Genomic DNA, 15,601 nt, shown 5'->3' with positions numbered 1-15,601 from the left:
GTCTTACATTTTCGATACCGTGATAAATAATTAGCAGGACCTTTCTCATTCCTTCATAAAATCCAGCAATATATGAAAGTAGAATAGATCACTTAAATAACTTAAAATGCTTCACAGAATTCAGTACAGATTTACAAAAGGATAGGAAAATGGTGATGTGCCCATGAGAGTCTTAGTGTTCTAATGCAAATATGTTCTATTCAAAATACAATTTTAAAAATGCAAGAGTAATGATATTATTTAGTACTGAGTATAAAATAGATGTTTCAGAACATGAACATGGTTTTTTGAGGTTTTGTGTGTTCATGGGCATTTGTCACGTCCCCTAGTTTCAGAAATACAGACCTGTGAAGCACCACAGAGCCCTGACAACTGAAAGTCACCTCCCCAGGAGGCTGTCATCCTCCACCTCCCTTCTTCTCTTTGAAGGGAATTATGAATGACCAGCAACGTTGGAAGAAGCACTTACTGTACAGAAAAAGAATGGTTACCACCCCATTGACCTTACAGCCCATCTGTGGCAAGCAGCAGCAGAAGTTGCCCTTCTCTGTATGATCTTGGGAAAACCTTTCACCTTGTTTTAGTATCCATTTCTTGACTCTTTATCCTGCATGAGGATAGCAATGCCCATCCATCATACTCCAGTGAGAGTACAAAGATAATGTTCATAGAGTGCTTGGCATGGGACATTTATTCATCCAGCAAGAATTGACTGGATGCCTGTTCTTTGCAGACACTGTGATCATCACGAGAGATAGAGCTGTAAGCAGATGTGGCCCCTGCCTTCCTGGAGCTCAGAGCGTACGAGACAGACACCGAAACAAAGAAAGAAGACAAAGAAGGTGATTTCATATACTGGTAAGTTTAAACAGAGAAAAGGAATGTGATATTTGTAGGTGTGTAATGGTACCGGCTCACATCGGCATGGCTAGAAAGAGCTGTTTGTTTGTATTTCTTCCCAACTCTCCATTTAGTGACATCATGTGGGTGGGCTGAAACTGGCTATTGTCAAGGTGTTTATACCCAGGAAAACATCAAGGGCCAAAAATCAGGCTGCACCCACCCCTGCCTCTGAGAGCCTGTCATATGCTTACCCACAATCTGCTGGGAATAGCAGTGTATAATCTGGCATGGTCAACAGACAGGATGCTCAAGGCATCATGAGGAGATACAGTTTGGTTCGGAAACTTAACCCTTCCAGAGATCCAGGGTCAAAGCATTTCAGGCAAATAGAACAGCAAGTACAGAGACTTTTGAGGCTAAGCATGTTCAAGGCACGGATACACAGAAAAGGTAATTCATGATAGAGACTGTTTCTGACAAGATACTGAATTGGTGCTGTTGTAGGGAATGACCATGGTTGTGAGCTTCTAGGTGTTCAATATGTGACATTAATTTTCAAAACTGTCTTATGATGCAGATAATCTAGGATCCAGAAGATTCCATTAGCCGATGCAAGATAAGCTAACACCAAGTTATAACACTGCTAGGGCTTGACTTCAGCTAATCTTTACAACAACCTCATTAGGCAAGTGAAGAAAAGGTTGCTTTATTCCTCAGCAACTGCCATGAATTAATGGGGAACCTGGAATTAGGACCTCGGTAGGGTTGGCTTCAAGGCCTGCACTGAGCTTCTAGCCTGTGTTGCAGTGAAGAATTTGGAGAGAAAGGGTAAGAGAGGAAAGGGAGTGTGCCAAGAATGCTGTGACAGACTTAGGAGGAGCATCTGGACTTAGGAAAACCCTGGAAACTGGATCAAAGATCAGGAATCTGGAGAAAGTCATTGCCAAAGAGGAGCTGTATCATGGTGATGACAGCCTGAAGACACCCTTGGCTTACATTTGCCTAGGAGGGTGTCAGTCCCACTCTTGGCAGTACTTTTATCCTGGTTTGATCTTTGGCTTCTCTTACAGAAATTAACTATTTGTGGGCCTGAAATCAACAGATTTCAGAGACAGATATTGAAGAGCTTTCTTCCATAGTGACTTCAAAATATCCTGGCCACCTATGTAAGAAGTATTCTAATTAGATATTATATATCACCAATTTTAATGCTTAAAAATTAAACTTTGATCCCACTGAAACAGTTTTTCCTTACAAATGGATATAAACACTTCGTATAAAGTTTTCTCCATTTTTTTCTACTTTTAAAAAATATTCCCATTATTGATACATGAATGATTTTATTATGTTTTTATTGACTTTTTTCATTACTAAAAGGTACATCTAGAACATTTAGTAGCATCATGTGGGTGGGCTGAAACTGCCTGTCAGGGTGTTTTTACCCAGAACATCATCAAGGGCCAAAAATCAAGCTGCATCCATCCCTGCCGCTGAGAGCCTGTCATATGCTTACCCACACTCTGCTGGGAATAGCAGTGACAAGGATATTCTGGGATGGTTAACAGATAAGATGCTCAAGGCTCAATGAGGAGATAGAATTTGATTTGGAAACTTAACCCTTCCAGTGACCCAAAGTCAAAGCTTTTTTAACTTTTTTCATTACTAAAAGGTACATCTAGAATGTAGTGTTAATGTTTAATATTCTGTGTCATCCAGTCCATAGGGAAAGGTGCTTAAATGTCCAGGGACGTTTTCTAACATGAAGGGTTTCTGTTTCTTGGTATCGTAAATGAGTAATTTTGTGATAGAATTTCTAGGATGTGAAAATAATACTCATTTTTATATTCAAACCATGCTTGTAAAATAGGTCTTGTTATTCCAGTAAATAGGATCACATTCAAATACTTCTCATCTCAATTATTTGCATTTTTTTAAATTAAGGAAACAAATTAATAAGAATATTTCAAGCAGATGGGAGGGTAGGAAGGCAAAAGAAATAGGATCCCTGGCACCTGTTACTTAATGTTATTTAAATATATTTGCTTTTTTTCCAAAGTAGGGTATCAGTTTCAAGTATGAGGAAAATAAAATCTCACTCCCATCTGCTCCAGACAGAGGCATTTTTCTTGGAGGGAAGGATGAGGCTCAGGATGAGGTCGTGTGTATAGAGCTGCAGGAAGCAATAAAGGACAGTGGTACTGAAAGTAAATGAAGCCTAGGGAGCATGCCCGAGGACCCACTGCCTTTGACCGTGTGTTTTTTCCGTGAGGAAATACTGAACCTAATGCACATGTCTGTTGATAGTTTAAAAAGACATCTGATCCTACCTGAAATGCAGATCTTTAAAGGAGAACTGAGTTTCAATGATTCCAGTAGTTTTCACTCGAGAATGCAGAACGTCTTGCTCATTTGGGACATATCCAGGAGCTGCTATTCTGTCCAAATCATTCAGGTAGCTAATTAAAAAAATAGCATATATATTTTTAACTGTGTATTTGAAGATACCAGGATTCAGTACAAAGTGAATTTTAGTTTTGAGTTCATTAACATTATCAAACTCTAGACTGATACTTTTCCAGCTCTGCTCATCAGAATTACAAGAGCTTGGTGGCTGTGATGTGAATGTGGCAGAGAGCTGAGTGTGACACACAGCTGACTCGTGGAGCCTCTTTTAAAGGTGGCTGGGCCGATACTGCCTGAGCTTGTATTTTATGAGGTGGATGTGGTAGGTTTGCTGGTGTTTAGATAGGCATTGAGAGGAAAGCTCTCCTTATAGGACTTAGATCATCCAAAAAAATGCTACCTTGTAATGGTGGTTGCTAGACTAGTCTCGAAATGGTGTAGTTTCTGTTTAGGCACTTAGAATTTTAAGAGAGTGATGGATTTTAATAACATAATTTGAAGGAGGTCGTGTTGTTTCTCCTGGATTGTATAGCTTAGGAGTCTGAACCATTTTCATTAAGTCTCATGATTATATCCAGTGAGGTTAATAATAGAAGAACGTTTTGACTTTCTTGCTTGTTCATGCTGGAATTAATTCATGAAATTGCTGACTCATGCCTGAATCAGCACTCCTGGGGACTAAAAGCTGAACTTACACATTGTAGCCACTCCTATCTCCTCTTCTCTCTCATCAGTGCATCAGTGTCTTTAACTCTTCTCCAGAGGCCATGTTTAAAATACCTATGGTTATCAGGCTCAATACTGTCCCTTTTCTGCCTGCAGGATCTAGGGGTGGTGAGAGGCAGGAGTAAATCTGATGAAGCATATGCTCTAGAAGAGTCTGCTAGATTAGAGGAAACAAACTGCTTTTAGCTTCATCCTGCAAACCAGATCATGTCTTTAGACTAAAACAGTGTTCTATTGCTTTAAAAAAACAGTCAAAACCACTTGGTCTAGACTTTTGATAATGAGGACTTAGGAACTTAGCAATAGGACCATTTCTATGAAAATGTTAAAAGGTATAGCAATAGCTAGGTAAGGTTTTTATGACACGCTTAGCCATTATATTTAACAAAGTTTATACATACAGCTTAGATAGAAACATCATGATGGGTATGCATCCATTCAGGCAGACTTTGAGAGGTAGACTCAGGCTGAATGTTAATTATTATTGAAAAGTTGAATTTTTCGGGGACTAATTAGAAGAGCTGGTAGGCCTTAGCACCTGGCACAGTGCCTTAAAAACTAAATTATTTTTTCAAAATAAATTCAGCAGCAATATAGATGACTTATTCTTGGAGGATCTTTCTGTTTTTAAGCTGTGATAAGCTAAGACTTGTGAAGTGCCCAAAGGGATTTTGACCAAGGACAAATAGATACTTCAGAAACACATAAGTTTAATGTGAAAATTCATCAGTATGTTTTATTCAAATAAAATTTGATTTTATTTTAAAAGACAAATCAAGATATCCATAGAAGAAAGTATTTGAAGATTTTTCTAGTTTATTTATTTTTATTTACTATTTTGTGAGGCAAGGTCCTTGGTGAATTCCCTGTTGATTCAGTCTGCACATATGGTAGTTTACCATTGGTCAGTTGGTTTATGCAGGAGCCAATACAAAACAGAAACATACCTGCCATGACAGATATTAAATTCATTTTAATGCTAGCTAAATGAATGCTTTGTTAAAGACACATTTTAGTGTACTTTTATTTGCATGTTTAAATAATTTCAAGCAAACAGAAGCGTCAACAGAGTGAGAAATTTGCATTTAAAATGCTTAGTTTAATAAACAAATATAGAATTTGGGTGCTTAATCCTGTGGTCTAAAACTTAAATCAAACCAGAGGCCCTAAATACACATAGCTCAAATCACTTTAAAAATATCTGATTCTTTTTCTAATCATGTAAGAATATTTTTCCTGGTGAAGTCTGTGTTAAATCTTAAAGCATATGGAGTTTAAATCATACACTAGGCAACCCCAATCAGCAAACCATGAAGTATTAAGTAAAATCTTTCCCACTGTCACGACACTTTTCTCCGGTTTGCTCGTACTGCTTGGGGGGAGGGGAGGTAACATATTACCAGCAAACAACATTCCCTTCCCTTACACTGATCAGAACTCACCTCTTTGTTGGCCTCAACTTAAAGGATCTCTAAGTTTGAGAGGATGAAAAATATCTCACTTTCACAAAAAAAATGGATAAATAGATGAATGAATGGATGGAAGGAAGGAAAGAAAGAAAGAGGGAGGGGAGGTAGAGAAGAAGGAAAAGAGAGACCACTGTCCTGTTTAATACACATGAAATAAACATGGCTATGGTATCAAGCTGATACTATATGTAATTCTTCCATGTGAATATAATTAAGTATTTGAAAAAAAATTTGGATGAAAGCCATGGCCATGCAGCTATTTTCTTAGCAAGCTTTTACATAATCTTCCTTTTAAGGATCCCTAAGGGCAAAAAAAAGTTAACATTTCCATTTTTTGATTTTTATATGAAAACTTTCTTAGACACAGAGGGAGGAAATCAACTTTCCTGTTGTTATTCTACTGCCTTTTACAAATCTTTGTTACTGGCAACATTCATAAAACGGATGCAAATAGATATTGTATAGATGTGTTTAGCTTGAAGAACAGATAAATGTTTTTAATATGAATCTATAATGTGACAGTCACAGTAAAATTTTTTTATAAAAAAAAATTTTTTATATGTCAAAACAAAAAAGCTAAAATTAAAGATTAGGAAGTCTAGAAAATATAAAAAGTCATTTTATCTGCCCATTTTGGCTATACAATATGTAAATATTTTTGCTATCAAAGAGCAAAGAATTTGGTAAACAATGATAACATAATTGCAAATACATTTCTTACATAATTTTAAGGGAAATTTTGTGTATTCAATAAGGTGTATCTAAAATTAAATATGTTAATTACAGGTATCTATCCTTCTCACTCTTTCTCCCTAGAACTTTGTGAAGCAACATTTTATGAGAATATTCCACAAGTCAGTTTCTTATTAATTGTGACTGCCTTTATCAGTGATTCATATAGAAAAGCATTGTTTTTTGTACTAAGAGTAGTATTAAGATGTGCTTATTAAGCACTTGCACACTTATAAAAACAGTTATCCAAGTTGAGGTACTCATTTTCCACTTCATTAGAGAGGCAAGAGCAGGACTTTCCTACAACATCAATATGGCCATTGGATTTCGAAATTGAAAATGAACACGAATGAGTAATCACAAAAGACCATTGTTGTTAGGTTTTCCTAGAATTTATATAGTGTGTTTTCTCTCCATTATCCTTCCACACATCATGATTAAAAATCTGAACTATCAGGGGGATGGTATAGCTCAAAGTGCTAGAGCGCATGCTTAGTATGTACGAGATCCTGGGTTCAATCCCCAGTACTGCCTCTAAAAAAAATAAATAAGCCTATTTACCTCCTTCCCCCGACCCCTCCTCAAAAAAAATCTGAACTATCATGTAAGTTTTCTTGTTCTGTCCTCACATAATCTTTCATTTGTTTAACTTTAACTTTACTTTTTTTTTTAAAGTACTGCTAGCATGTTCTGTTGGGAGTCCCTCAGAAGAACTGTATCCCCTTTTACACATTCATATGTAGCACCAGAAATAGAGAATAAGTCATTAAATTATGTTTACACATGTGTGCATACATGTTTGCAGGCATATAACCATGGGATAGGTTAAGAACCACTTACTAAAATGGTTTAAATCATTTAAAAATCATTTTGATAATGAAATTATAAACATCATTACAATCTCCTAATTTCCTTAGCTAAATATTGCTAACTGGCTGGTATTAGTTGTGAAAATTATATAATCTTTCTTGAGACTCAAGAAGAATCCCACAATATACAAATGCTTTTTAAATCAATACATTACTTTCTTCTAAAATTCTATCTCATGCTCATCAAGCCAGTGGAGCCAAAGCATGTGTCATAATTATTTTAGAAGATGATTTCAATAACTTGGATGTATGTGAAGGGAATAGCCCAAAACCTCAGTGTGCACGTCACTAGTGTGTGTTCATGCTGCACGTGGTGCCTAATGATTAAATCTTTTTAATTGGGAGAAAATATTTACAACATATATGTCTTCTCAGACAGTTTCAAAATCAGTTATTTAAAATGCTCCAGTTATTTACATCATCTTGATCTTTATTTCTCTTCAGTTACTGTTTATTTTAGTATAATCAAATGTAAAGCTGTTTACTTTCATCATTTGTGATTCAAATGCAGAGTATATAAAGTGATAATTCTTAGATGTAAATGTTTCAACTATATAGTTCCTGTCAAAATGTATTCACTTACTAAGCTGCTGAGTCGTTGAGCTGATATTCAGATGCCCTTTCAAAGCAGGCCTGAATTCCTGGGTCTCTCCACAGTCGTTTTATTATCTCAGCCAGTTCAGGTGTCATACCACCATCTTCCAGGGTATCTGCCATCGCATAAAGTTGTTGTTGGTCTTCCTACAGTGTAGTATTTGTGAGAAGGATAAAAATGTGCTGTTATTTGGGATTACATATTATCTCCTTTTTTTAAAATAGAGCATTTCAATTTTGTGATTCTTATCTTCATTTAGTAATAAGTTCATTAAACATCTGTTTAGTATGTCTAAAGGTTAACAGAACTCAAGTTCCTTATAATGGCTGACTGTCCAGAAAAGTTGTTCATTGCAAAATCCATGAAATAATATGTGGAGAAATTAGGATATTTTGGGATATGTTACTAACTTCTGAATATGATGTCCAAAGGGATGACAATATTTTGGTGTAAGTCCATTGAGCTTCCATTGGACCAAAATGCTCATGTTAAAAAATGGTGAATCTGATTTAATTTGGCACATTGTCTTCCTTTGATCACGACCATGTATTTTCCAGGAAATAAAAATACCACATAAGAATCAGGGTAAAGATGGAAATTAAAGCTCAATACACTAAACTTACAATTTGAAAAAGTATATTGATATACAGTATTATTTGCCATCACATGCCTCTCTATAATCATAAAAATTAGCAATGGTAAACATTTTAATCTACACACAGTTTTCTACCTTCTACATAGGCATTGTCACTTGCGTGCCTTTGGGGCAAATCAATAGCAGAGGGGAGGCTTCATTAAGAAAAGAAGAGAAGGGAAGGAAGATAGGGGGAAGAAGGAATGAAAAAAAGAGGAAAAGAAAAAGCAAGCTTTGTGTTAGACCTGATGGAATATTTGGAGGTGATAAGGGCAGAAGGAAATAAAAGTTTGAGAAAATAACATAGTCTACAGTTCATTTAAACTAATAATCAAAACTGGCTTATGTCCCCCCAAATATTAGGATTAAGGATTTGGGTTTCAGAATAATTGAGTTATTGACCATGATACTAGACCAGGCAAATGAAGAAACCTGGGCTCACATCATGGTGGTCAGACTCCGAAGTCCATTCTCATTTTTGCCCACACTCTTTTTAGTGCATATTATTATAGCAGCTTACACATTTACCACATGTAATATCTCAACAATCCTTACAACATCATCACATATAGACACTTTATTTTCTCCACTTTACAAATGAGGAAACTAAAACTGGGAGGTAAATTTGCCAAATCAATAAAGACAATACGCATCAGAAGAAGAGTCAAACCCAAACCCAAACATTTTCTGCAAAGTCAGGTAGCCACCAGTGAAGTATGTCCAATAAGAATGTGATGCTCTTCTGCTACAACTTCATTTATTATTATTTTAAATCGATGACAGGCTTATTTTACCATTTTACTAAATATCTGCTCTTTATATGAAAAACTAAGGGTATCTCTGTTACTGTTAAAGAAAGTCTCCATTAAGACTAGAACCTTATTTCATCTTTCTTCACCAACAGATTTTATTGCCAAATAAAACTGATCACATAACCAGGAGGCCAAAAATTGGAAATGGTCCAAGTGAAAGGCTTTGACCCCATTTCATTGCATCAGCACAGGGTAAACTTTAAAATCATTCTTCCCCATTAGCTGGATGTGAGAGAAAACTGCAAATTAGTGAAATATGATCTGGCCTCTTTTGCTGGCATCATCCTGTTTGCCTCCTTCCACATTCAAGTGCTCTTTAGGACAAATGATGCAATGAAACAGCTGCTCAAACATTTTTGTCCCTAAAGGGAAAATGCTACATGCCTTATATAAGCCTACCTTTCCAAACCAAGCTGTTATGGTCTCTTTCATTCTTTTTAAAATTTCCCATTTTTAATTTAAATACACTTTATTTGTATAGATGTCATGAATATAGTCTCACCTTGAACATTTAAATGTTGTAAAGGCCTCTTTGATCATCCCTTACAGTTACCTTCCCCAAGGGCAAGCCATCCTGTCAGTTTGGTTTTTATCTTTTGAGACCTTGTATTTTTTGGTGTACTGCATGAGTAGGTGGAGTTGATGGTGGTGATTTTCAAACCAGGCTGTACATTGTAAACATGTGGGTTGCTTTTTTAAAATATTGCTACCAGGGCCCTATCCCAAAGGAAGTGAGTCAGAATCTCTGGGTGTCAGATTCTGCAAAGGTATTTTTAAAAATTTCCCAGGTGACTCAAATGTGCAGCCTAAGTTGAGAATCCCTGGCAACACACTGTTTTTTTTTTTTTTAAACTGTAAATAATGTCTTATTGGACATACTACAATTCAATGCTTGAAGTCCTTCTACAGTTATCAAAGGGCTGACGGTCATTTAAGGAGTCAAATTTTATGTGTTTAAGGGATTGGCCCATCAATCAGATTTGAATCAAATTTGAATTTTTGAAATACATCCCACTGAAACAGCTACTATGAAAAGTTCTACAAAACAGCCACATTGATTGAACAGTGAACTCCTACTGATTAGCTTACTCCCATATTTAAAAATAAAATTCCAGTAACTTCTCACCAGAACTGTTCTTAGATTGTTCCTTGAACTCACCAAGCCTACATTTCAGAGCATTTGAATGGCTGATCCCTCCACATCTTTCCTTTGAACTTTCCTTCCTACTTCACTCACTTTTCTTCCCAAATACTACCTCCTCAAGGATGCCGTCCCCACCACCCTTTCTTTAATTCTTTCATCATTTGCTAGACCTTTGACCTCCTTGATTTTTCTTCATAGCTCTTTATTACTACCTATATAGCGCATAGTTCTTTATATCTTTTATATTAGACTATAAACATAGGAAGATGGAGATCTTGTTTTGTTTATTTCTATATCCTTAAAACTAAGAGCAGAACCTGTAACATAGTACATCTCTGAAGTATTGTTGAATGAACGATTCAGTGAAATAAATATGCTAATTAGCTCAGACCTCATGTTCAAGAGAAACTTTAAGGCATGTCTAATAATTTTCCAAGATTTTCAGATGATTCCAATGGGGTTTAAGTGGTGTCCTAAGGAAATTTTATTTCCATGTGATGTGTTCGGAAACGCTTGGGAATTAAGATGGTTCTAGAATGGCTTATTCTCTTAAGGTTGCATCGTTCTAGAATTGAGTTGCATAGAAGACAAAATATATATTTCTTCCAGAAGTTATCCAGACTTTCCTCATCAATATTAGTGACATAAGATAATCCTAAAACCTTGTAGAACTCATTCTGAACCCTAGAATCGTATTTCCAAAGATTGCAAAAATATATATATATCAAAGGAAGGAAAGGTGATCATAAGCTAGTAATTTCCAGAAATGCCAGGTTTAAAATGACAAATTTTGTTAACTACAGGATTTTCGGCACCTTTGATTACAAATATTGTTGGTGAATTTCCAAGAAGTTGATAATAGTATACATATATCCCAAACTTGATTATAGAACTTTTATCATAGAACATCCTAGGAAATCAGAGTTCTTTAGTTCAAACTGTAGGATTCACTTTGTATGGTGCTATGCCAGAGACAGTCACAACACCCAAAATGTGTGAATAAGTGTTACCATTTTCAGCCTTCTTTTATGTTGGTCTAGTGAATGTTTTAGGTATTCTAAAATAGAATATAGTAATATTCAGAAAGATTAAGTAGAAACTTACTAAATGCCTTCATAATTTCCTCTTGTTGTTTCTTCAACTTTACTGTTTAAAAGTTTTATATTTAACAAAAATTTTTAGAACATTTATTTTTTCTACAACTTATGTTTAGGAGTTTTATATTTTTTAAATTAGTCTATCAAACATTAAACCAAAATGAATGAGAACAATCCCCCTTCAACTATAGATTCTCTCTCTGTCTCATTCTCCTCAGCTCTAGTTCTTAAACTCTGTTCTCATATCTTTTTATTTCTCAAAACCCTTCATTGGATTCTGAATTCACAGTTCTTTGGTACCCTCTTCCATGATCTCTGTATTATTAAATCCATTAGATTCTCTAAAATATACTTCTTTCTTGACCTTTCACGACCTTTCAACTTAGATCACTTCCCTTTGGAACACTTCTCTCAAATTCTATGATTCTGCATTCTTCTGGTTTTCCTCTTACTATTTGCATCCTTTTCTCCAAAGTTTTCTATCCCTCTCAAATGACCAGAAAAGTCAGAATTTTTCAATACTGTTAACTTAACTCTCTGTTTTCCTTAATGCCCCTGTCTTCTCAATCTAAGCACTTGACCTCTTCCATCCCACCCACTTCCTTAGTGTACAATATATGCCATAAGGTACTGATCTGCCAAAAATACTGAAATTTAAAATTTAACTGAAATATCTCCTGTTTACTTCAAATGAACCTTCTCAACTGTTGATAACGTGTGGATAGCTCACAGAATTACAAACTCAACATTTCTGAAGGGAAACTTACTAGTTCTGCTCCTTCCTCACTAGTGATAGTCTTCCATTTCTCAGTGATTGCCTCTACAGATGAGGAAGATTTAGCTCCACATCCAGCTGTGCCACCCTTTTGAAATAGCTAATGCTTTATAGTTACTTGTTCAACATCAGTCTTCTCTGAAGACTGCTGATTCCTCAGTATATTCTCAGAGGCCAGTCACATGTCTGCCATATATATATTAGTTTTATGAAAAATAACCTTTTCAAGTGATTTTGGACATGTAAACTTCAAAACATACATGTTAATGAGCCTACATTCAATGTGGTTATTCAAAAGTAATAATACCTAATATTTACCAGGAGCTTACGTCTTTTAATATTTTGTGTTTATGTGGATTTTTTTTTGCAGTCTCTTGTAATAGTCACTGTAATTTAATGAGGAAAGCACTAACATTTTGTGGATGAAAAAACTGAAACTTAGAGAGGTTAAATACCTGGTCCAAACTTACAGCGTTAGTGACCAATAAAGCACATATACATTTTCTGTTAGGACTCTTTCTCTCTTTGAGTGGCCGTCTGTGTGATGCTGTACAAACAGTTATGTAAAAATATATAAACTGTGAATGAATCCATTGAAAACTAAATTGAAAGCCATTGGACTCTGAAAGCCACACATAAGTAATGTGTGTAGCAATTAATCTGTTGAATAAACAGTTTAGGCCAGGTAGACAATGTATCAATCCTAAAATAAAATATGAAGAATGTGATTGAAACTGCTATAATCTCCATTAATTGAAATTAAAATAAGAGCTAAATAGTCCCTGACCACTGTGATGTTGATACTTGAGGACACAAGGTACTCCTCGGAAGTTATGTCGCTTGCTTAGTGCTTCTTAAGTTACTCTGTGTACACCATTTAACGTACAGTCTGAATAAGTGACATTTAGTTGTATTTTTCAGTTAGCATAATGGCAGCAATGTACAGTCTGTTTTCATTCTACCTGCATGCCAGATTGTTAAGACTCTTAACCGACAAAATTCTGGTCTTTAGTGATGGCTGGCATCACTGATTTGCAAACATTGTGCTGCATGATGCACAAAATACATTTAAATAAGTAGCAGTAGGAAGAGTTGCAATGCAAATACAGACTATTACACATGCAAATTCAAACTTTGCTAAATAATCCTCAGAGGAATGCAGAAGGAAACCTGTTTCAGGAACAATTGTTCCTTGAAAGAAAGAAAATAAGACAAATATTCCTAACTTTCAAAAGTAATTTTACATAAACCCTTGCATAGGGCAAAGCACTATGTTAGAAGTCAGAAGAAGTGGATTTTGCCCTAAACTCTAGCTGTTTAATGAAGGCAAAATCTAATCCTCCATTTTTTACATGTTTATATAAGGGGGTTATTCTAGATTATCTCTTAAGGGCCAGTTCAAAATTCTAGGTTCTTAGAAAAAGCCAGGATCAGAGCAGTAACTGAACTACTCTTAAACAAAACTATGGACGCTAAGTCATAGAATGATAAAGGTCAAAAGGATATTAGAGTTCAATTCTTGCAAATTCCTTTTTTTACATGTGAGAGGGAAACTGTAACATGGAGAATTAGTGGACTTTGCAGAGCCAAGTTTTGGGGAAAGCTAACAATGGGGGAGAGCCCAGCAGAACTCCTGACTCTGCTTTACAAACTGTCTGCCCCAAGGACATACTAGCATTTCCATGTTCTTTGCTGGCAAGTGGCAGAATCAAAGGGAATTTAGCAACATGAAAAAGATAGTTTTCTTTTCATCTTAATGGCTTCTGATGGTCATCCACTGGGGCTAATCATAAATTCCTGGCGGGGTAAAGTACAAATATCACCTTCTTCTCTTTATGTACTCCACCGTTCACCTCTGTTTTTATGGTTAGTATAGCAAAGAATCTAAGAATTACTTTGAGAACAGTTCAATTCACATCATCCAGAGGCAACCAGCTGCTCCTGGAGGGGACAAAGGGAAATGGGTGAGTTCTTTCCAGGGATAGTATACTCCTTTTGGGGTATGGTTAACTATCGTTCTTTGCATAGTACGACTGGTTTTATTTGCCAACTAAAGTAGTTTTATAGGTTTGCACATAAATTGTTTCAAAGTAAGTGGATTTTTAATGTATTTTAACATAAAACATTATATTACAGAATATAAAATAGATGAAAAATGAAACTATTTAGATGCTACCTTATAAACAAACTATGACTATTTGTGTCATATAGTATACAAATGTTTTATTTAATCACACAATTTTAAATTGTTTTTAAAAAATTAACTTTACAAAATAATCATTTCCCTGTGCCACACAGTCTTTGTAATTATCATTGAACATGAATGATAATTATAGTGTTATTGTTAAAAAAAAAAAGCCTCCATGAAATGGCTCATAGTTAACTAAGAAAATAAATGTAGATATCGCAGTTGATTTTATGAATGAAACTCTTGTATTTAGCAAACATAAATATTTTTCTCTAACATAGTGTATTTAATATTAGGATTGAGTCCTAGGAAAGTAGTTCATGTTAAATAAGTTTATAGCACACAGACAAAAAGAAAAGTTTCATTTAAAGGAAAACAGGAAATCTGACACTGAACAGAATTAATGTTTCCAAAAGTCATATTTCAGATTCTTAAATTTTTGGTGTAGATTAATACTACAGATTTACTAAGTCGCACTGTTTGGTGGTTCAGACTCCATTGTAGGGCCTACAGCTGTCATTATTTGCATACTTACTGCACTTCTGGGATTTACATAATCAATCCCAAGGGTAGCCATGGCTTTCACAATAGCTAGGATGGATTGCAATGTATTACTGTAAATTACTGCTTTGAACTCCATGCATTCTTGTTCACTGTAACCATTTTTATGGATGATCCTGTAATTTAAACACGAAAAGCTTTTGTGAGTTGAACAATTGATTTTTTTTAATAGTACTAAAACACATCAATAATAACTTGCTTGAATAAAATTACAGTATGTAATTGTTAGAAAAGGAATAATTTTGTCCATATGTATAAACTAAATCTGAACAATTTTACAGCTTTGGATTTTTATTTTCATTGGGGTTTAATGAATATTTTCTTTCTGATCTCCTAACGCTGAATACAATGAGGATTTAGGATTTGCTCTAGATAAATCCGTGTAAAATGCGTAATTAATGAGCTTTTTACGTAGCAAGGTTATTTCTTTTCAAGAGAAAGATTCCCAGATTCCTTGGACAAAGATATATACAGAGTTCTGAAGCATTTTGTAGTGTTTACAACATGATGTCTAGAGGATGTGAAGTAATTTAGTGTAACATGGACATCTTTTCCTATCACTTAAGACACAGGAAAATAGGAGTGCCTGCTTTCTATTTATAACAGTAACAAAGGCATTTTTTTTTTAATGTAGGTAATTGCCCTCTGTTAAGTCCCTTGTTGCTTTTCCACATGTGTACGTGCCACGGATTTCTCAGAGTTGAAAGTGCCTAGACATTCAACTTGGCTGAACTTTTCATTACCTTCCACTCA

The 15,601-nt window shown here is 35.3% G+C and overlaps 2 protein-coding genes across 3 annotated transcripts in view; one reads left to right on the top strand and one right to left on the bottom strand.

Annotated features, from left to right (window-relative positions):
• Positions 1-15,601, top strand: part of LOC102530127 (CD36 molecule (CD36 blood group)) — a 282,980-nt gene that overhangs the window by 103,968 nt on the left and 163,411 nt on the right. For both annotated transcript variants that reach the window (XM_072965133.1, XM_072965134.1), the window contains exon 3: positions 734-858. The gene's annotated coding sequence lies outside the window, so the exon portion shown is untranslated. The remainder of the gene's footprint in view (positions 1-733; positions 859-15,601) is intronic.
• GNAT3 (G protein subunit alpha transducin 3) overlaps positions 1-15,601 on the bottom strand; it is a 44,262-nt gene that overhangs the window by 8,843 nt on the left and 19,818 nt on the right. Inside the window, exons 3-5 of the mRNA XM_006211750.3 lie at positions 14,823-14,964; positions 7,626-7,783; positions 3,171-3,299 (exon numbers count right to left, since the gene is read on the bottom strand). Coding sequence (XP_006211812.1) covers positions 3,171-3,299; positions 7,626-7,783; positions 14,823-14,964 — 429 coding nt within the window. The remainder of the gene's footprint in view (positions 1-3,170; positions 3,300-7,625; positions 7,784-14,822; positions 14,965-15,601) is intronic.

This window comes from Vicugna pacos, chromosome 7 (genome assembly GCF_048564905.1).
Source record: "Vicugna pacos chromosome 7, VicPac4, whole genome shotgun sequence".
NCBI classification, from domain to species: Eukaryota; Metazoa; Chordata; class Mammalia; order Artiodactyla; family Camelidae; genus Vicugna; species Vicugna pacos.
This window is presented reverse-complemented; position numbering and strand designations above follow the sequence as displayed.